The sequence below is a fragment of the Alligator sinensis genome, unplaced genomic scaffold, assembly GCF_000455745.1.
Source record: "Alligator sinensis unplaced genomic scaffold, ASM45574v1 scaffold647_2, whole genome shotgun sequence".
In the NCBI taxonomy this organism is placed as follows: Eukaryota; Metazoa; Chordata; order Crocodylia; family Alligatoridae; genus Alligator; species Alligator sinensis.
The window spans coordinates 4,683,058-4,705,705 of NW_005841832.1; the positions used below are offsets into that span (position 1 = coordinate 4,683,058).

At 46.4% G+C, this 22,648-nt stretch overlaps 1 protein-coding gene across 3 annotated transcripts in view; it reads left to right on the forward strand.

Moving 5' to 3' along the window:
• The window catches only part of CDC14A (cell division cycle 14A), a 133,181-nt gene that overhangs the window by 31,230 nt on the left and 79,303 nt on the right, over positions 1-22,648 (forward strand). For all 3 annotated transcript variants that reach the window (XM_025197231.1, XM_025197243.1, XM_025197235.1), the window contains one exon: positions 4,738-4,830. In XM_025197231.1, the coding sequence (XP_025053016.1) occupies positions 4,738-4,830 (93 nt within the window). The remainder of the gene's footprint in view (positions 1-4,737; positions 4,831-22,648) is intronic.

Consider the following 22,648-nt stretch of genomic DNA (forward strand, 5'->3'; position numbering starts at 1 on the left):
AGTAGTAGAAGCTCTTATGTGACTAATAGTTGGAATTCTCTTAAAATAATTTTAAAATAGAATGAATACAGAAAAAGCTGTAATTCAGATTAAATACAAACTGTTGCTAACACTTGATTTTTAAAATATAATTGCAGTAGTTTGTCTAACAGTACAACTATAATTTTGTCTGGTTTAGATGTAATAGGCTTAGTCACAATTACATAACACTGAATGTCACTTTTAAAGGAAAAACTAAGCTTATCTACTCTTGAGCTTCTTGTATGACTTGTCAGATTTTTGCATACTGTAGAAAGAGTTTTCATACATGTGACTAAATATAAAGGAAGTTGCAGTTCATCTTTAAAGGGAGTCCTCTAATCAAAATATGCCTCCCCCACTCTGAGGATTATAGTCCCATTTAGATGTGCTGCAGTCGCATTAATTTAAAGCACAGTTTATCCACCTGTGGAAGCAGGAGAGAATAAGGCCAGCTTATAATGTACAGCCAGATCCACTCTTAGGAGCTATTCCTATAGGGATAGACGTAAGAGGCTTTTTGTAATGCAAACATAATTTTTCTTAAATTTGTCAGATTTTTTTTTTTAATAAATTCTTAAGCTACAGAAATTATCAAATTTATATGAAAGCCTTATATTTCAAGGTAGCTTTTAACTAATGCTAGCCATATTTGTATATGTAGTGAAAACAAAAAAAAAAACCTGTTAATTTGATAATGTGCAGTAATGCAAAAGCATCGGGTAGTTACCACTATTTTGCAGGAGTCATTGATGCTGAGACTGAGGAAGGCAATTCTTGTCATCCTGTCTGGAATTTGAATAAATTGGATCAGTGGTGTGATGGTTACTTGAAAGAGTAAAATATCTAATTGTATTCCAGGGGCTACATGTGACCCTTGAGGGGTTAATTTGCAGCCCCTGAGATTTCACCCAGCTGCTGTTGCCAGGGTCTCCAGGCTCCCTCTCCCCTGTTGGGCTTCCACTTCCTGCCCCTGCTCCAGGGGGCAAGGCAGCATGGTGCAGCCTGTGCTGCCAGGGTTAGCTCATGGCTGGGGGTTGGAGGGAGGGTGGGGGCTACAGCCAGGAAGTTGAGGGTTGGGGCCTAAGCACTTTCACAGTAGACGAGGGGAGGGCTGAGTGTGGGGGGGTGCCCATGTGGCATGCAGCCTGGGGGTCCCATGGCTTGTGTTGGTGTGGCCTGTGGGGCGTATGGCCCTCACTGCAGCAGCTCAAAACATGCGACTCCCAGCCACTTAGATTAGAACAGGGCTGTCCAACTTTCATTTTAGTCTTAAATCTTTAGAAACCTATTGAATTGTAATGAAATTTGCTTCGTCTGAACACAGTGTCTGTTCATAAACATCACTTGAAACAGTTGCAGAAATACTGTAGAGATTTACATGTTTGGAGAAGGCATACCACAAATTAATTAAATTCTCATTCATAAGTATCAATGTGGCAATACTCATCAATTGATTTCATAGACATTAGGGCTGGAAGGGACCTTGGAAGATCATCGAGTCCGGTCCCCTGCCCCCGGGGCAGGAAGTCAGCAGGGGTCATAGGATCCCAGCAAGATAAACATCCACATTTCTCTTGAAGGTGTTCAAAGTAGGTGCTTGAACCACCTCCGGCGGCAGTCTATTCTAGACTCCAGGGGCTTGGACTGTAAAGAAGTTCTTCCTTATGTCCAGCCTGCAGCGGTCCTGAAGGAGTTTGTGACCATTTGAACTTGTCATCCCTTGGGGCGCTCTGGTGAACAGGCATTCCCCCAGATCCTGGTGAGAACCCCTAATAAACTTAAAGGTGGCCACCAGATCACCCCTGAGCCTGCACTTTTCCAGGCTGAAGAGTCCCATAGCTCTTAGCCTCTCATCATAAGGTCTGTTTTCCTGACCTCTGATTGTGCGCGTGGCTCTCCTCTGCACTCTCTCAAGCTTCTCCACATCCTTTTTTGAATTGTGGAGCCCAAAACTGGATGCAGTACTCCAGCTGTGGCCTCACCAAGGCCAAATGCAATGGGAGAATGACACCCTGCAATTTGTTTGAGAAGCGTCTATGGATGCAAGCCATCATTTTGCTCGCTTTACTAGCTGCAGCATCGAATTGTAAGCTCATGTTCATCTTGTGGTCAGTCATGACCCCCAAATCCTTTTTGTCCGTAGTGCTAGCCAGCATAGCACTGCCAATCCTATAAGCATGCTGCGGGTTTTTCTTCTCAGGGTAAAGAACCTTGCATTTTTCAGTGTTGAACACCATCAGGTTCTTGTCCACCCATTTCCTGAGCCTGTCAAGGTCAGTCTGGATCACCCTCCTGCCCTCAGGTGTGGATGCTTTACCCCAAAGTTTGGTCTTGTTGGCAAACTTGGCCAGTCTGCTTCTGACTCCAATGTCCACATAGTTAATGAAGATGTTGAATAATATGGGCCCAAGGACAGAGCCTTGAGGGACCCCACTGGTCACAGGCCACCACGGCGATTGACTTCTGTCAATCACCACCCTCTGGGTCCGACCACAGAGCCAATTTTTCAGCCAGCGGATCATGGTGAAGCCGAGGCCGCAGTTAGCCAGTTTTGCCAAGAGGTGATCGTGGGATACCAGATCGAAGGCTTTTTTAAAGTCAAGATATACGACATCAATCTCTTCTCCCTTGTCCAGGTGATAGGTCACCTGGTCGTAAAAGGAAATAAGATTGGTCAAGCAAGACCTACCCACAACAAACCCATGCTGGCTATCCCTCAGGATGCTGTCATCTGTTAAGATGGCCTCTTTGATAATCTTTTCTAAGACCTTCCCCAGAACAGAGGTCAGGCTGATGGGCCTGTTGTTTGCCGGATCCACTTTTCTCCCCTACTTGAAGATGGGCACCACACTGGCCTTTTTTCAGTCTTTGGGCATTTCACCAGAGCGCCAGGAGCTCTCAAAGATCCATGCCAGGGGCTGGGCTATGATGCTTGCCAGCTCCTTGAGTACCTTGGGGTGTAAACTGTCAGGGCTGGCTGACTTGAAGGTGTTCAGCCTCTCAAGGTGTTCCTTCACAAGGTCAGCATTGATGGAGGGTAAGGAATTGCCTTCACCCCAGCGTTCCTGTCCTGTAATGGGCAGGGGTGCCCCTTGGGACTGGTGAAAAACCAATGCAAATACCCATTTAGCAAGTTGGCTTTTTCCTGGATATCGGTTGTCAGATGTCCCATCTGGTTTAGCAGGGGTCTGATGCTGCCCTTGCTTTTCCTTCAGCTCCCCACATATCTAAAAAAGGACTTTTTATTGTTCTTGATACTTGTAGCTAGTTGGAGTTCAGTCACAGTCTTGGCTTTCCTGGTTCGCTCTCTGCGGGTCTGGACCAGTGCAGAATATTCTTCCTTGGAGGTGGATCCAGTCCTCCATCCTTTGTAGGTCTTTCTTTTCAGATGCAGAAGGTCCACTAGTTACCTGCAGGGCCCAAGGGGCTGCTGGGCTCTTTTGCTGCCTTTCCTCCCTGAATCTGAGCACAGTGAATTTGAGTACTAATTCACCGAGTAAATTAGACAATGTAGGTCATTGTATCATTTATGCTAATGATGAAGTTCTCACAGGAGGGCCACTCTCTCTCCAATCTCTCAGTCCTGATCCTCAAGGGAAATTTACACAACACATCCCAGAGACGAGCCTATGAGCTCCATTTCATCAACCTGCTGGATACTAGAGATCATGGACTAAACATAGACATTGGATTTTTGATACATTATAATCTGCCTGGCAACTGACTCCCCAGCCCAGCCCAGCCCCTGGCTTGTTTACTTTTCATTCCATCCAGGAAGAGCACACACCAACTGCTGCAGCTTCCTGAGCCTGACGAAGGGTTTTTGAACCCGAAAGCTTGCTCAATAACTATTCTCCAACCATTTGGGTTGGTCTAATAAAAGATATCAAATTCACCCAAGGAACCTTGTTTGCCAATGATGAAGTTCTGAACTTCCATTCCTTTCCATTTCTGCTGAGACTTGATAAAAATTGGTCATGCTTATATTAGCTGTCATTTTAGAGAGAGAATCCTTATAAATTGTCTTATTACCTATGAGTCATGACTGTGACCCCTGTGCTTTGAGGTTAGTGTATAGAAGGAAGAGAGCTTCACTTTAAAATTAAATGTACAGGAATTAATTGATCTTCTGAGGAGACTGGGGTCTTGTGAACCCAGCATTCATTCCTGCCTGTGGCAGGGTTCAGGCTAGATGATCTGTTCAGGCCCCTCCTGTTCAGGTACTATGAAACTATGACTGAGCATATGCATTACTCCTTTACACTTTCAAAACTCTACCCACTCCCTGCCCCAGCCCCTAACTCTCTTATTTGTGGATTTATCTAAGATTTCGTTAAAAAAAATTAAGCATGGTTCCTAATACTTCTACTATTCATTTTTTAAAAAATTAAGTTTTTAGCTTTTATAAAAATGTTTAATTGTAGAATTAAGTGGTTAATCACTAGAAACATTTTTATGCTAAATAGTTGTGTTTCATATGATAACTTTATGTTAAAGTAATCAAGCTGTTTAACGTAAAAAGGTGTAAATATATACTATGCAGGTTGATACTTCTTACCGGTTTTTCCTTTTGATGTTTAAAGAACATTTTAATTTTTTTCAGGTTTCTATTTAGTGAGGGCAAACTAATTTCTCTAAATACTGGCTTCTCATAAGTACTGTGACTTATTGCAACTAAACTAGCTGATATGTCTTTTTTTGTTTCTTTTTAAACAGTCTTTCAGTCTTTCAAGAAAGAAAATAGTTCACTATACCAGTTTTGACCAACGAAAAAGAGCAAATGCAGCATTTTTAATAGGTTCATATGCTGTAAGTATCACCTTTTTGTATGTATATCTCTATTCTTTCCTGCCTTTACTACCATGTAAAATTGAGGCTAAGTATATAGTATTTAGTGAATTAGCTAGTTTGTCATTCAGGCTCTATGTAACCTAGCTTTGAAAATTTAAATCTGGCCCAGGTGTAAGGGGAGTCCAGTTTTTCACAGTAATCCCACAGGAGTCTTGGGTGATTAAACTCCTTTGCATCTCCCTCATCCTTATACTTACAGGAGAGTACACCTTGTATATCATTGCATCCTCACTGAGATTGAGAAGTAAGATTGGACTCAGCAAGGGTATGAAGAGACTAATCATGATGTGTTGTACAGACGAGTCTTCTATGGCATTACAGGGAAAGGCACCTTGAAAATATTTGCACACTCCATATATAAGATCTCTTAACTCTCCCCAGTTCCATTTCCTTCAATGCAACATGCATCAAAACCATATTTCAGGCTGTTCACAAGGCCTAGGATTGTAGCATCTGCTGGGGAGGAGGGGTGTAGTACTGGTATGGAGGAAGAGAGAAAGAGAAGACTGGTCTGCCAAGAGCAGTACTAGCTGAAGAGGCCAGTCTAGAACCACATTAATTGTCAGATAGACTGAGATGACTTTTATGTTACAAGCTGTGATGCCTGTTGTCTGCCTTAACTGAACACGTTACACTCTGATCACAATTACTGCCTCAAGCTTGGTGGTAAATACTGGCTATTGGGTTCTGTTCTCAAGATAAACTGCTTGCTCCTTTTTTTCAAAGAGCCTATTACTGCTATAAACAAATGTTCTGTATGGTTAGTGTCACGGAGTGGTTGCACAGGACTTCTCTGGCTCTGTTTGGTTACTCTTGGTATTCCCTGAAGCCAGCCCAAACTTGGCTTCTAGAGTTGAGAAGGGGGAGCCTGGCTCCTTCTAACTCTGAGATCTTGGCGTTTTGGGCCCTCTGACCCTTCCTGGCTTTCCATGGCCACCTGAAGGAGCTATGTTCCAGTTGTGCACCTGAGAGAGGGACTGCACCTCTTCTTGGAAAGAGATGCACGGTTCTGAGGTTCCAAGCAGCAAAGAGACAGACAGACTCTGCTTCAATAAAGGTGTTTATTTAGACGAAGGCCACCCAGCTAGAGGTTTTCCACTCTTTCTGCTGCCGCTGCGCGTGCGTGTCCCCCCCCCCCCCCAAGATATAAGTGCAGCTCCCTGCTGTAAATCGGAATACTTTGCAGTAGGGATGCACTGATAGGGGTTTTTAAGACCGATACCAATAGCTGATATTTAAGGAGGCATATCAGCTGATATCAATCCGATACACTGCCTGCAGCAGATAAGTCCGGTGGGGGAGGCGAAGGGGTGGGGGGAGGGGGTAAGGGAAGGCATGTGTTCCTGCCATAAGGAAGGGAAGCAGGGGCTGGGGCAAGTGCTGCCCAGTCGGGGAGGGTGGGTCAGGGACAAAGCCATGAAGGACTCCCTGTGGGGATGTCAATTAATTAATTAATTCAAAGTGTCACTAATCCTCTATGACCCACAGGTAGTCGGGTTTGGGGCATTAAAGTAAGTTAATTTTCCTGAGCATTGATCTACTGCCTGACCCCATTCAGAGTTAGGAAGAGTAGCTACACACTATAACAGAGGTAAGTTGAGCAACGTAAGCTGTATTACACAACAAGACCCGCGCAACAACAAGCCGATGCAATATTCCCGTAACAGCCCAGCGACAACACAACAAAATGCATCGGACGGGACAGTAACTCAACAAACATCCCAAACCCAATGTCCCTGGTCACACAGCCAATCAACTATACGTTACCTTGAGCTTGCTACACAGTTAACTGCTATGCAACTTCACAGACAACCCAGAAACCACAGATGACAGCAAGAATACCTTGGGCCTAGTCAGCAGGAGAAACTTTCTGACAGTCCCTGAGGATTTCTAGCTTTTCCCTGCTTAGGTACTCTGCACCTCAGATAGGGAAAGGGTGATACTTTACCCAACTGTAGCTTCCCAATGACCAGGTCAAAGCAAGGAACCTGCACTTGATGAACTCCCGCACCCCAAGAGCCTGGAGTCGGAACTGTCCAGCCAGAGTGAGACCGAGGCTGAGCCCGAACCTGAGACCCAGAGCTCCTGCTGGCTGCTCTGGACAGGATTTAAAGCCTTCTAATCGTGCTGCCTGTCACTCACCCAATGGTCCAATCATCACCATTTTTACAGTACCCGATCAAATTCAAACCTGGGCAATACTTAAAAGGACCAATCAATTCAAACTGTTTCAACCCAAGGCAAGCAACATTATCATAATTAACATGAACATTGATAAACAGTTGCATTACTATTAAACACTGCGCATGCCCAGACCTTAAAAGTAGGTCATGACTTTCTCAAGGTTGAGAGTTCAAGCTCTCTAGAACAGGGGTGGACAAAATATGGGCTGTGGGCTGAAGCAAGGCCATTCTATCCAGCCCACCGGGCTCCTAAAAATTTTAGAAAATTAATATTTATCTGCCCTTGGTTCCTGTCAAAAATGACAGGAGCCAGGGGCAGCAGGACCCAGGGGAAGCCCTGGCAGGTTCCTTCAGCAGCAGGGCCCACCTGGCTCTGCCCCCCAGCCAGAAGCAGGGAAGGAGCCTGGGGAAAAGTGGCCCTTCCCCCACCCTGTGGCTGGTGCTCCCTGCTGCAGCCACTTGCAGCCCGCACAGGGCTGTCCTGAGCAGGTACAGGCAGCCATACAGGGGCTGTGAGCGGCTGTAGCATGGGGTGCCAGCTACAGGGCGGGCAAGGGGCCGCTTTTCCCTGTGCTCAGCACCAGCTTGTAATCTGCCCCTTCTGCCAGCCTGAGCCCTGTGCCAGCTCCAGGCACACCTGTCGGGGCTGTGCTGCAGCAGGAGCAGCTGCTCGGCGTGGAGGAAAGTGGTCCCCTGCTTGCTGTGCCAGGCAGCACTTGCCACCGCTGCCCCTGGGCTGCCCAGCGTGCCATCTCCAGGTGGCCAGCAGCAGCAAACGCTGCCTGGCGCAGCAAGTGTGGGAGCCGCTTTCCTCCGCACTGAGCAGCTGCTGCTGCTGCCGTGGCGCAGCCCTGACAGGCGAGGCCTAGCCTGGCTGTGGGAGCGGGTTACAAGCTGGTGCTGAGTGTGGGGGAAAAGTGGCCCCTCGCCCACCCTGTGGCTGCGAGCGGCTGCAGCAGGGAGCACCAGCCACGGAGCAGGGGAAGGACTGCTTTTCCCTGTGCTCAGCACCAGCTCCTTCCCTGCTGGTGAGCAGGGGGTTGGGGCTGCATTCTGCCCCCTGCCTGGGGGGCACTGGGAGTCAGCAGGCAGGGAGCCAGTGGGAGCACAGGGCCTGCACTGGTGTGTCCTGGGGCTAGTGCCAGCGGGGCCCAGAGCAGGGTGGCAGGAGCTCTAGGGAGCCGGGCCAGCTCCCCCCTCTCCCTGCTAGTGCAGCCCAGCCCTGCTCCACAGACCCCTGCCAGCCTGTGCTCTGCTTTGAGTCCCACTGGTGCTGGCCCTGGGACATTGGTCCCAAGATGGTGACCAGGGGGCAGGGCATGTGTCAAGGGGTGGGGCTACCCATGCGGCCCTCAACAGCTTGCCATAACTGGGTAAGTGGCCCTCTGCCGAAAATAATTGCCTGCCCTTGCCTTGGTCCATGATATTTACAGAAACTGTACATGCAAATATTTCACTCTGCTTTGGAAAATAAGAGTAATAAATGCACCTTCTGCATTTCTGCTTCCATGATATTGTTTGGGACCAGGTGGGAGTGGCAAATGCTTGTGTCTGGTTTCTCTCTTTCCTTTTAACTCTTTCCTTTTAACTCTCCCCAGAGCCTTCCCAGATCAACACCCTGCCCTCCTAGGCAAGTCTACTTTATCAGCCTTTTTCCTTCACACAGGACCCTCTGCCTCACAGAGGGGAAAAAAGGATATCAGGTTATCTTCCCTGTGTCACTACGGGCAGGTTCACTTCACAGGCAGGCTACAGCGTGGTTTCTCCCCAAGCTCTGTGGTCTCTGGTCCCTTCCCTTTTCTGAGCCTGGCTGAGTTCCCTCCCCTCTTCTGCCTCAGGAGCCAATCAAACACATGCATGTGCTCTTGCAAGCAACAACTTTCTGTAAACTGTCTTGCTCTGCCCTGCTGTAAATCCAGGAGCAATATTAGCTCTGTTTAAGTATGTAAACACCTACATAAAATTCTTCAGATATACCCAGAGATTTCAAATTGGAGTATGTAGTGTTAAAAACAGTCTGACCTGATGGGTTCTTTGTAACATAATGATTGCTCAAATATATTTTCCATAGAGAAAAAGTGTATAAAAGCTATCATTTTCGAGGAGGGGGGAAGGTCTTGAATCTCCCTAGCTGGCCTCCACTGAGCAGCTTGCCTCTGGGGGTGGACTTTTTTAGAAATAATTATCTAGTACTGGTGAGGCCCAAAAGGCCCAAACAGTGTGTAAACCCAATAATGCCTTTGTTACCAAAGGAGTCAATCAGGGACGATGCAGAGTTAAACAGGGCTTGTGCTACAAGTACTTTCATTAGGGAGGATGGAGGAGGGATGACCAAGTTCCAACCCTGGTAATTTTTCCTTGCAGTTTGGTACACATGTCAGTTTCTGCTCAAATGAGGACCTGTCTCAAGCTATCCAGCTTAGCAGATCTAGCCAGCATTTTCTAATTACTAGTATGCAAGTGTTGGAACTAGACCAGTCAAATAAGTGTTAAGTGGGCAAGTCACTCTGTGCTCTGCCGTGCCCACCCAGAGCATAGCATGGTGCAGCCCCGGCCCCACTTGCTCCGTGAAGATCTAGGGGCACCCGCCTTGCCCCCTGCCACCCATCCCATGCCCTCCCAGACAAGTGGGAGGAGCAGCAGCAGGAGTCGCCAGATGAGCAGCTCCTGGACCAGTGGTGCGCAATGGCAGGAGCTGCCCCCCCGCCCGGAGGCCCTCAGACACACTGTGCCTTCATCCTATGCCTCCTCTGCCCCAGTTGGGCAGCGCTTGCCCCAACCCCTATCCCAGCCCCAATCCCTCCACTGCAGGGGTGTTGATCTGTGCCCCCCCTCCCCACTTCCTCCCTCCTCCCCTTCCAGACTTACCAGCTAGATGCAGCTGTATCAAGCATAGTAAAGTTGAAACCCGTGTGGGAACCTCGAAACATGGTGTCAATTTATAAAGGTCATAAGTGCTGTTCGTTGTAAATCGAAATCGTAAGTCAAGGACTGCCTGTATACACTGTGTTAACAAACAGGCTACAGCGGCGTCCTGCTTTTTGGACAGTGCTGGAACAAATGCAAAGGACAACCATTTTCCTAGAGTATGCAGAGGAGAGGACTGCAGGCACAGAAAAGGTCAGTCTGTGGGAACACTGCAAATTGCAACATTGCAAGCAGCAATGACAAGGAGCTGTATGTAGAAATAGTACAAAATACACCAGTCTTCTAATGATATTGTGTATCAGGCTAGACACAAATGGAACTCCTGTGTCTTTTAAACTGGACACTGGTGCACAAGCCAGTGTCATATCAGACTATGTTGTAAAGATTTTGAAAAAGAAAGCAAGTAGTCACAACAAGCAGATAAGGCTCTGAGGTGACAGTGGAGAGTTGATTCCTACTGTTGCCCCCTGGGAGCTGGAGATAAAGGTAACAACTGGTAACGAAAATATTCAGTTTGTGGTTGTTCAGGGAAAACATACTTATTTTAGGGCTAAAGACCTGTCAGGCACTAGGTCTTATTCAGAGGATATATACCATAGAGGGGCACAGTAAAATTGAAGATAAGTTTCAGGATGTATTTGAAGGGCTTGGGAAGCTGAATAAAGAATATAAGATTGAGCTGTCTATGCTCTGTACGCCTACAATACATGCTCCCAGAAAAAAATTCTGTAGCTTCAAGACAAAGCCTGAAAGCAGAACTAGAAAAACTGGTTGCTCAGGATGTTATTGAGACAGTAGAGGAACAGACATACTGGGTTCATTCTTTAGTATTAGTTGAAAAAAAAAAAAAAAGAATACTTGGGCCCTGTCCATGAGTGATCACATGCCTGTTTTGGCATCTCAAAGCAGTTTGAGATGCCACAGGAGGCACACCACAAATGAAAAAATGTTCCCCACACTTCAAATATGCAGTGTGAACTCTTCAGCTTGATATCAGGAAATCCTGGTATCAAAAGAAAACATGCCAGAAAAAAGTGGCACAAGGCGTGCTCCTGCAGCATGCCCCAAAGCAGCTGGAGGCTGGGTTTTCCAAAGAGACACTCACACCCAGCCAGAGCATCTCTATGCCTGCCACATGTCTCTGCTGTTCCAGCACGATGCCTTGGTGTGCTGAAGGAAATAGAAGTGGGGCAAGGCTGACAGCAGTGGCAGTGGGCTCTTTCCCCAGTAAGCAGGGATGGGGTAGGGAACTACGGAGGTGGAGGGGACTGTGCGGGAGGGGTGGGTCCTTCACCTGCCAGCCCCCCCCCCCAATAACAGCAGCAGCCAGCAGCAAGCCCTCGGGGCACTTGCAGAGCTCCGCTGCAGCGTGCAGTGCTACCTGAGACTCAGGGCTACGTGTGGCACACAGAGCCAGCCTGGGCTGCTGGTGCGTGCTCTTGGGAAAGACTAAGTTTGCTCCTGCTACCACTTGGGGCTTCTAGCACTACAGGCAGGAGCCGCAGGGTATCGGGCTGGGCACTGTCATATTGGTACTGCTCAGCACCACAAAGTAGCTGTGTGTCCAGATGCAGCTATCCCCACATCCCAGTGAGCAAAGGCGGGCAGGGGCAGCTCTGTTTTTTTCTACGATAAAAAACCCAAAAGCAAACACCAAATTGTATATATATTTAGAATTTATTTTATTATGATGATAGAGACAGTGGTAGGCTTCAAGTGGTGTTTCATTTTAATCACAGAAGAATGCAGGTTTGGGGTATTTTAATGAGAGAATTTGGGGTGGGGGGTTAAATCAGAGAATTTGCAGTTTTTAAACAGGGTCCACTACAATCCCTGCCGGTGAGGCAAATGGTGGGACCTGAGCAGAGGAGCCTGCCCAGGGCCCGCATCAGGGACCCAGCTGCAGGGCAGATGAGGTGACTGACCTCCTGGCCATTTGAGGCCAGGAAGACACGCTTCGGCAATTCAAAGTGGGCCACGGCAACAAGCACATCTTCTAGGTGATAGCTGCCCAGATGGCAGAGCGGGGGCACCAGAAGTCAAGATAGCAGTATTGCCTGAAGGCCAGCTGACTAGCCACAGCCCATTGATAGCTGACTCAGAGGTACAGGCGGCTCTGCTGCAGTGCTCATACCACAGCCCAAGTGGCCATGCAGTCTTTGTTCGGGTTTGCCAGGCGTGCAGATGCTGTCGCAGATGGCAGCAGGGCACAGCCAGGCAGCAGCCCCCACTGCCAGACTGCTGTAGTGGGTAGAGGGTGCAGGGGCCACTCTAGGTTAGGGCTGCTTCAGCAGTCCAGCTGGCACAAGGAGCTAGTGTCCCCAGATACCAAGTGGCTGAGCCTTAGAAGCTCCTGAGTGCCAGGGCAGCTTTCTATACTGCTGGCCTCTGCCTCTATCTCCTCCAGCTAAAGATGCAGGAGGAGCTGGGCAGGGTCAGTTTGTTCCAAGAGGCACAATTTGCCCCACACCAAAATGCATATTCAGGAACATGTGCTGAGGCACAAATCTCCAGCACAAATTTGTGGCACTGCTACTTGAGCTCTTGCAAGCACATGTGCCTGTATGTGTGGACATGCCGTTGGTCTTTGCCTAGACCCAAAATTCTAATATAATAAAAGCCTTAGTCTGTCTGTCTGTCTGTCCATAACGCTTTATTTGTGCTCTGGTTGGTTGTCTTGGCAGCCAATCACAATGCTGACTGAAGCAACCAATTGGAGTGCTCTGCACAGACAGACGTGCATGGTGGAGCACTGCCCTGCTCCTTGGAGGCAGTGGTGGTGCGGGTTACTGGCGGTGCAGTGTTGGCCTCACCCCCCTGCTCTGGCGCACAGGGCTGGATATGTAGGGGTGGGGCGCACGGGGGCCAGAGGCAGAGCGGCGGCACTGGGGCGCTGGGTGGTGCCACCTGTCCTTGTCCACTCCCCCCCTGTCAGTCATGACAAGCAGTGGTGGGGACGGACTAGGATCGTGGAGCGCCACCATGATGGTGGGGACAGAGGGGATGGAGTGGGGGGGGCAAGGCCAGCAGTGCTGGGAGAGGGGGGTGGGAGAGAGGGTGGGAAATGGGAAGGGGAGGGGGGCACAGTGGCAGTGCCCTGCTGCTGCTGGGCCCTGAGAACAACCATGAGGGAGAGAGGGGAGCTGGGGAGAGGAGGGGGCTGCACGTGGCTGAATGCTCAGCAGCAGCATCAGAGGGCGCTGGGTGGCAGCTGTGGTTGCCGCATAAAAGCTTCCCCCCCTCCCCTGTGCCTGGGAGTCAGCGATGCTGTGGGGTAGAGCAATGGGGGGTTGCATGAGGCTGGAGACAGAGCAGCAGCAGCGCAGGGCAGTGGGTGGCGGTGCTCCGTCCCTGCTCCCCTCTTCCGTTGTTCTTGACAGGCAATTGGCTAGTAACTTAATCAGTACATAGAAAGGGGACACTTTCAGATTCCCACCAGGGAAGAAATCTTTGGAGAGATGGTACAAACAACATAGTTCTCTACATAAGGTGCATCAGCTAGGGTTTGGCAGATACCATTAGAAAAAAATAGCAGATATTTGTGCCTGTTCAGCACTCCATATGGAAGATTCTACTTTAACAGATTGCTTTTTTGGGTTACATTCAGTGCTAGAAGTGTTTTATAAATATATTCAACAAATATTTGAGGGCATTGGAGGTGTTGAAATGTATATCAATGACATTTTAAAATGGGGATGCGCACTAGAGGAGAGCTTTGGAAAAGGCTTGGTCATCAAGGTTAAAACTTAGTAGAAAAAAGTGCAAATTTAATGAGAGAAATAACATATTTGGGTGAAAAATTAATGGATCAAGGTGTACAGATAGATCCCATTAGGGTACAGTTAATTACTGATATGCCACCTCCCACAGGTAAGAAAAGAGTACAAAAGTTTCTGGGAGTAGTAAACTGTGTGGGAGTCTGTACCTAATCTTTTGCAAAAATATAGCAACCTAAGAGCTTTACTGCACAAAAGTAAATCATGGATATGGGAAGTACATCATGATGAAGAGTTTAGGAAGTCCAGTGCTTAGATTCTATGATGGCAAACATCAGACAAAAGTGTCTACAGCTTTCCTCTAAGGGAAAGTCTTGGGGCAGCACTCATGTAGAATTATGGGCAGCATTGGAGGCCCATAGCTTATGCTTCCAGGGCTTTAACTGAAACGGAGCATCACTTTGCACCTATTGAAAAAGAGGCTTTAGTTCTGGTGCATGGATGTAAAAAGTTCCATATTTTCCTGTATGGAAGACCACTGTTATGTGAAATGGATCACAAGCTGCTGATAACAGCAGGAAAAAGAGGACTTGCTGACACACCTCCAAAATTAGAGACTGTTCTATTTTTTTCAGTTTCAGTTACAAATTAAAATTAGAATGTAAACTAGGGAAGGAATTAGTGGTGATGGATACTTTGAACAGAACAGAAAGGGAACTAAACCCAGAGTTAGACATTGTGCATGTCAATTTGTTAAAGAAAACATGGCCAGTTTCCAATTAAAGTGTGCTGTGGCATCTAAAGGTACAGTCCACAAAATCAGACATTATAATTAGTAATCCAAGCCATAAATGCAAGATGGCCTGAAAGGTACATACTCAGTCGTTTTCACCAGTTTGAAGTAGAGCTGTCCATAATACATGGGATCTTGTTAAAAAATGACAGACTTTTGTTGCTCCCAAAGTGTTACATCAGGATATGTTACAGAGGATATGTGAAGGACACTTGGGTATAGAGAAATGCAAAAGAAGGGCTAGAAAAACTGTAATTGGCTACTCATTGGTATGGATATAGAAAAATATGTTAAAGCACATTCAACCTGTCAAAAATGCAGTGAGACTGAGAGTCAAGTGAAACATCCAGTGGTAGTGACCAAGGAAGAATTGGCTCCATAGTCCAAAGTAGTCGGGGATCTATTCGCTCATGCTGGAAAAAAACCCCCTATGTATTGGTTTTAGACTATTACTCTCATTATCTGGAAATGGCAAGACTTGAGAACACTACTGTGAAGCATGTAATCTATCTTTGCTAAACATGGCATACCACTTGTGGTCAGGTCTGACAATGGACCACAGTTTGATGGGTATGGGTTCAAGCCCTTTGCAAAGGAATATGGGTTTATGCACACTACCCCTAGCCCAAGATACCCACAGTCTAATGGACTTGTAGGAAATGGTGTCAAAATAATAAGAAGGCTTCTAAACAAGCCAGGAGTTTCTCACACCTCCTTATCTGGTATTACTAAATTATAGATCATCTCCTTTGAAATGTGGGCTTTTGCCACCTGGGCTCTTATTTAATGAGAAACTTAGAACAAGACTACCTAATTTAGAAACCATTGATAAGAAACAACAAATTGACATAAATGCTTATGAGATGTGTGATAAATATAAATAAAAAGGAGTCACGAGACAAGGGAGTACTGAGAATTGGAAACTTTGCTACCCCACAAGAGGATACGCTTGCACCATAGTAAAACATGGATGCTGGAGACACCTGTCTCTTGTGAGAGAGTTCCTAGATCAGGGGTGTCCAACCTTTTTGAATGTAGAGCTGGATCACAAACTTTTTATCACTCAGTGGGCTGGCGAGCCATATTCAAAGACGTCACAGGAAGTGGTATCATATAAGGAAGTGATGTCGCGTGACATGGTGCTGGTTGACATGGCATGCATGCCTGGGTTGACATGGTGCTGCAGGAGCCGCTTGGCTACAACTGGGTTGACCTGGTGCTGGAGAAGCTGCGGGGCCAGGCTGGGATTAACCTGGGGCCCGCCCGGCCTGCCGGTGCCATGCCCGGGTTGACATGGTGCTGCAGGACCTGCCTGGGCAGAACCGGGTCAGCACTGCCCAAGAAAAGCAGTATGCATCTGAAGACGGCTTCCCATGTGCTGCTGGGGACGGGAGGAGGCCGGCCAGGTCTGCACCGGCCAGCAGAAGCGGCGGCGGAGCCGTTTGCCACTCGGGACTGACGGGTGCAGGCTCGTCCCGTCCCGAGCGGCACAAAAAGCGGCACCCTTGGGGCCTCGCGCATGGGTGGCCAGCCCAGAGAGGCGCAGTGCGCAGGGGGAGACTGGCCGGGGGAGCAGGCGCCACCTTGCTGTGGGGCAGGGCAGGGCAGCGGGGCTGGCTTGAAGCAGGCGAGTAAGGAGGCAGGCACGGGTCGGCAGTGCCAGTGGCCACTGCTTGGCCCCCAGCCTGGGGCCGCTCCCCCCGGCCCCACGGGGGGAAGCAGCTCCCCTCCCCCTGCTGCCGGCTGGGGCCCACGGGCCGGCCCTGCCTGCCTCGCCATGACCCTGCCGCCGCCATGGCTCCATGCTCTGACACTGCAGAGGCTCTACGCCAGCACCGCCACCGCCTCAGGCCAGATAAAATGGCTTGGCGGGCTGCATGGTGGCCCACGGGCCGTATGTTGAACAAGCCTGTCCTAGATCTTATGAAGTGGAGACAAATGAAGGAAACATCTACACAATGAATAGAAAGCACCTGTATCCGAGAAGGACAGGAGATGGAGCAAACAGTGTCCGAACCGGAGAAAGACATGGAGAAATCTACAACATGGACCAAGCAGGACAATCCAGAGACAGTGATGCCTTGCAGATCTACAAGACTGTGAAGGACACTGCAAAGACATATGGAAAATTAATAGTTTATTTTAAAAATTGAATTTATGTGTGTGGTTATTGGGTGAAATGGGCTGTGTTTTCTGCTTGGAAAGGGGAGATGTGAGGATAGTATATCTTTAAGAGAAGTGGAGTTAGACAGACCTGGACAGAGACTCTGATGGCTGTCTTTGGGCTGTTAGCAGAAGTAAAAGAAACCTCTTTGTAAAAGTAACTCCTGCCTTAGTGAACTGAACCCACAACGTGACACTTTTTTTTGGTGGGGGGGAAGCAATATTTTTGTGTCATTATTTTTTATTTGCACAGATGATATCTATGGACATGTATAGACAAAACGGGGGCCCTAAATTGAAGCGGTGGAATTCCACAAAACTGAAATGCCAAAACTGGAAATTTCCACAAAGCAGTGGAATACCAAAACATTTGGTATCTTATTTTTAACTAACAGGATTGTCTGCAATGACAAACAAAAACGTTTTTATTTTATTTTTTTAATTGGGTTTAGTAGTAGTCAGCCTCAAAGAAACCAATTAACTACTCCCTCATTTACAATTCAGCTTATATCCTTTTGTTTAGAACAATTGCTGTTTGTTTATCTGTGTAGTTTACTTATTGTTTAGATTCCTGGTTTGCAGGAAATTAATTATTTGTTGCAGTAAGAGAATGGAGTATAGTTACTAGAACCAGCACTGCTTGTAGGAATCTAGAGTGCCTAAGATTAATTTCTGTCCTGTTTGGGCTCATCATCCTACAGAGGAAACAGCTGCATGTTTTCAAATCAGATTACAAAATAGTTTCATTGCTTTTGGTCACATATTAAATCACACAAGTTTATCAATGTTCTGAACGGTGTTAGTTGAGAAGCTCAAGGTTTTTTCCCCTCTTTGTTCTGATGTTAAAATATTAAGTGTAAAATGAAACCTGACAAACATTGGATCAAGTTCTAGGAATAGGATTCCAGTGGTAATCGTGCACCCTGACTTGTTTAAAAAACAGAAACAAAAAAAACCCCCTCAACATTTTGCATTTGTTGTCCTAAAATAGCCTAAGAATTACTAGTAATACTTTATTAGGGGAAATTCAAATTTAACATGAGAAAATTAAGTTCAAAACTTTGAGATGCAGTCTACAAGAATGCCTATTAATCTAACTCTTAATCTATTAATCTAACTCTTAATCTGACGAAAGATACTTCATGTCCTTGGGGCAAGTCACTTCTGTTCCTGCCTCAGTTTCCCTACCTGTAAAATGCCTATCTTCTAGGCATGTTAAAGAATGTCAAAGTACTTCAGACATATAAAGTGACATTATTCTGAACACTTCTTTTTTATGCTGCATTTTAAAATTGTGCCTCAAATTATCCTTTAATTAAATTGGGGTGGGGGGAGGGGGAATCCTCCATCCTCCTAATTATGAAGTGATTTGGTAATGATTAAGTATTGAGTATGTTTGGGCATCTGCCCAATCCCATCCCTAATGCAAAATCATAAGCACACCTAGGTTTTTTAGCCCTACTTGTCACCTTGACGGATTATGCTCTCTAGGAGTTTTAGCAAACAGAGCAACATCCTTTCATGCTATTCACTTCCCAGGAGGGACAACAAGCACTTGAACCTGTAGCCTTGGGCACGTTCTGCTTCAAGCCAAGCCTCTTCTCAAGCTGCTTTGAGCTATTCTCAAGCTATTCACTAGCAAGCACAAAGATGTGTTCAGTGGTTGTTAAATAATAGAAGGAAAAGGGAAGCAGAGGAGTGAGACTGTCTGTCTGGTTGTAATTTGAACAGATAGTAGGACAGGCTTGCAACACTGACTTCCCTTTCTTGTCTGAAAACTTGCTGTAATGTGCAGCTGCAAATTTCTTTTGTTGATATGTGGCCAGTGTGGATAATTGGATATTTTATAATATTGGATAATATATAGACATACTATAACATGTCAAGCACAGAAAGCTTTCTTTCTCAATCAAATAACTTCTCAGGAAGTCAAGGTAGTGAAACCAAATGTCACCCTACAATTGTTTCGCAATCTTAAAGTGGCAGATGCAGCTGAGTGAATTCAAACCTCTGTAAAGCAGCAGTGTCATGCAATATATTTTTCTGGTGTGGCCAAGGAAGAAAAAACATGTCTTCTTTAAAATATTATGTGGTGCTCTTTATAAACAGCACTGTTACTCAGTAATTCTGCTGTTCTGAATGCAGGGTTCAGGCTCTGTTGTTGATTTTTTTTGGGGGGGGGGTTGCTGCTAGCTACCCCTAAATTATGGAATTAGCGCTTCAATTTTTATTTTTCTGGATGATGAAGTTAACTTCTACTTGCTAAATCTTTATTCGCCATGAAAGAACCCAACTTCAGTTAGAGTCCAGGTTAAGTACAGTGCATCTACAGCTTTACTCTCTTGGTTGATTCTTAGGAACTAACCATTAGAAAAATATATCCAAAACAAACTATTATCTTCTGGGAAAATAACTGTTCCTAAAAGCCTCAGTTCCCTTGGCGTTACATTGCCTAGATTTTAAAGGAACCAAACAGACTGGTTTTGTTTGCTATACTTTTGGAATATTAAAAGCAAACTTTGTTTTTTTGAGTTGCTGTTACTTGTATCTCCTCTTATTATACTTTTTTAAAATCAAAACTTCTCTCTTTGGTCATTTTGTTTCACTTTTCCTCTTTCCTGTTGCAGATCATGGTGCATGACTTCCTCTACTGCTCATCCTTTTCACTTTCTGAACATTTTTTGTTTTTGTTTTTAATGTCATCTCCCCCCCCACACACACATTTTGTCTTCTTCCTTTTCAAAAACCTCAGTACTTTTTTTTATCAGTTCTTGCTCCACTGAGTTCTAGTTGTTCGTAGAAAATATTTTGACAGTGTTGGTCCAAAAACTGCCCTGTTAATGTGTGTGCTGATTGTGAGAAAGCAGAAGCTTAAACTATCTTCAAATGTTGCTATTTTACTCCTATGAAATAGCAAGATATAGCTATAACTTCTGCACAGAAGAAAACATTTAGTGGTAAGAGTCTGTCCTAGGCAGCCCCCTTTTTTCTGAATGCATAATTCTCAGAGGTGGGTAATAAAGAAACACTTTTTACTATGGGCAGATCCAGGATTCCCTAAATGGGGGTGTGGTACACTGCCCCTCAGACTGTGGGGGCATGGGATGAGGTGTGGTTGGAGTCTCTTGCTGGTGAGGGACATGGAGGGAGGACCTGCCCCCTGCTGCTACTGGCCCCAGCTGACTTGGCCAGGAGCTATGAGGAGCAGCTGTATGGAGTGCTGGGCTCACCTGGGGACAGCAGCAGTGATACTCAGTTTTCTCCTCCCAGCCCCTGGTCTCTGCTACCTACACCCTTTCTCCCCCCCCCCCCAACTGGGAACAGGCACTAGAAGGAGGAATCTATGCACTACCGCTGCCATCCCTGGCAGAACCTGACTCCCCCTGTAGCCCACTCCCTGCAGCCTTCAGCTGTGGAGTGGCTCTGGAGCCACTTCATGTCTGCATCATCTAGGGACAGTTGGCGGTGTTCAGGTCCCTGCTTCCGCTCCTGTTCCTGATCAGTGGGGGGATAGATACTTGTAGGTGGCAGGGGAAGGAGGCGAGCAGGGAACAGGCGCTGGAAGGAAGAATGTGCACACTGCAGTTGTAGCCCACAGCTACAGCAGCTCAAGGCCCCTCCACCCTCAAGCCCAGATCAGCTGGGGGCAGCAGTAGAAAGGTAAAAGGCACAAGGTAACTTTTCATTGCTGCAGAGGGAAGTTGTAACAACTTGGCAGACGTGCTAGTAGGTGGTGCTTTTCATTTAAGAAGAGTAGTGGTTTTCCATTTCTTGGATTGCAGATATGTACACATTCACAAATAAGTTATTATATATCCTGCAGCAGTATGAATCCCAATTAAGATGCAAAGTCCTGGATTCTATGGCAGTGGTGCTCAATTTTTTGGCCCCACAGGGTCAGATGAGTGATGTGAAGCTGGTCCACAGGCTGGATTGGACCCTGTGCACCAAGGTCAGGTCCTCATGACTGGATCAATCCAGGCCCTGAATGGCCTCAGCTGGCTCTTGTATGCCAGGTTCGAGATCTGCATTGCATCCATGAGCCTGATCTAGTGCTCAGGGCTACAGAGAAGCCCCATGGGTCAGGTGACATAATACTTGGGCTCAAATTGATCCCATGAGCAAAGGTTTGAGTACCCCTGTTCTTTGGAATTCTTGGGAAAATTCTTAAGCAGTTTCAGATACCTTAAGGAATTTTATTAAACTAAAAATAACATTTCAGTCACTTAGTAATCTTCTATTTATGTTACCCAGTCTCCATACCTGTATGATAGTAGATTGTTGATAACTTCCAGGATGGAATTAGGTGTTCCCAGGGGCTTTGGTGTGGCTGAGCAGAATCATGGTGGTGGTATAGCCATGATGGTCTACAGAATATGCCAGGAGGAAGCTTTGTGAGGTAAGATGGTAACATTTACTGGCTGTCTCACTAGTTGGGGAGAATGAGCAGGTTTTGGAAACATAATAGAGGAAATTTAGGATTTTAGGGCATGTCATATAGGGATGTGTGGGAGATTTGGAATGCAGCATTTGTCACTTGTATATTTCTGCTAAAATTCTCAATAGTGAAAAAATTAGCAGTGTTAATATTGTCATCTTCAAGATTCAGAGTTCACATACCTAGGTGGTTTGTATCTTTCTCTCCTGCTGTTCAGTTATAGCACAGTTCATATTTAATCTCTAAGTGTAAGGCATAGAGATACCAAAAATAAGAAAGTTTAGATTCTCAAATAATTCTGCATCAAGGAGTGATTTTATATATATGCTGTGATTTCATAGCTGTGAGGTTATAATTTTAAACTGACTTTTCTCCAGAGCACTGAATTCAGTGGAGGTAGAAAACTAAGGTGATGCTTCATCCCTCTTACCTTTGCCTCAAAAGTCTCCTTCAGATAAGGAGCCAGGGTCTTTACATTATTGTGGCCAAACTTTCTATTCTCTTGTTCTTTTAAGTAGTGATAAATAAGGAATTCTATTATGCAATTTTGTCATTTCATACAAGAGATCTGGTTGTAAAGATATCTAAATGAAAACTGAAGACTCTGGAATATACTAGGGGTGCATCAATATATCAGTTGGCTATCGAATTGGCACCGTTAAAAGAAGAAATGACATTATCAGCTATCAGTTTTTTTTGGTTGTTGTAGCTAGTAGTAATGACCATGTGCCCAGATCACCCTGTGCCAATCCCACACCCTGCCGGTGGCCGGACATTCTACAGGTCCCAGTGAGCAGCAAGAGGGGGAGGGGGTGCTGCTGCTGCTGCTGCTGCTACCATTACAATGTTGCACATGCAGCAGGGGCCTGAGCACCCAGAATGCTACAGAGATGTTGGGCTGTACACAAGCAGGGTATGGCGCTGCATGAGGGATATTCTGCTCCGCTGTGCGCCAGGTGCTTTTGCAAAAGTTGCTTCTCCCCAGTGGGCATGTGAGCTCAGCTCAGCTGCGTGGGGCCTGCTGGTGCTAAGGCAGCAGCATGCTCTGAGGCTTCAAACGCACCTGGTGCCACTGTCCATGGAAGGGTTCGCCCTGCCTGGCCAGGACAGTAGCATGGGCTGCTCAGGGAGTGGGGTGCAGATTAGGAGCTGTGGGTGAGAGGCGACGTGGAAATAAGGTGGTTACCGCCTTCCTTATCGAGGGCCAGAGTAGGTAGGAGGCGTGTGTGTTATAAATGCAAAACAAACAAAAAAAGGTTTACTTATGTCAGTAGTTTAAAATGCCTTGTGCTGTTACTAAATATCGGTTATCAGATCAGCATCGACTATCGGTATTGGCCAAGAAAATCTTTATTGGTGCACCCCTAGAATATACCACTAAATTATTTTCTGGTTGCATTTTTTTTCATTTGTCATTCTCCCAACAGCCTTTAGTTAATATTAGAGCAAGTCAGTAGGGCCATGTGCTTAAAATAATTAGATTTGGTAAAATATAAGGCCTGCAAATATATCACAAAGACTTGGTATAAAAAAATACTTGGGAGGGGGGGGGGGG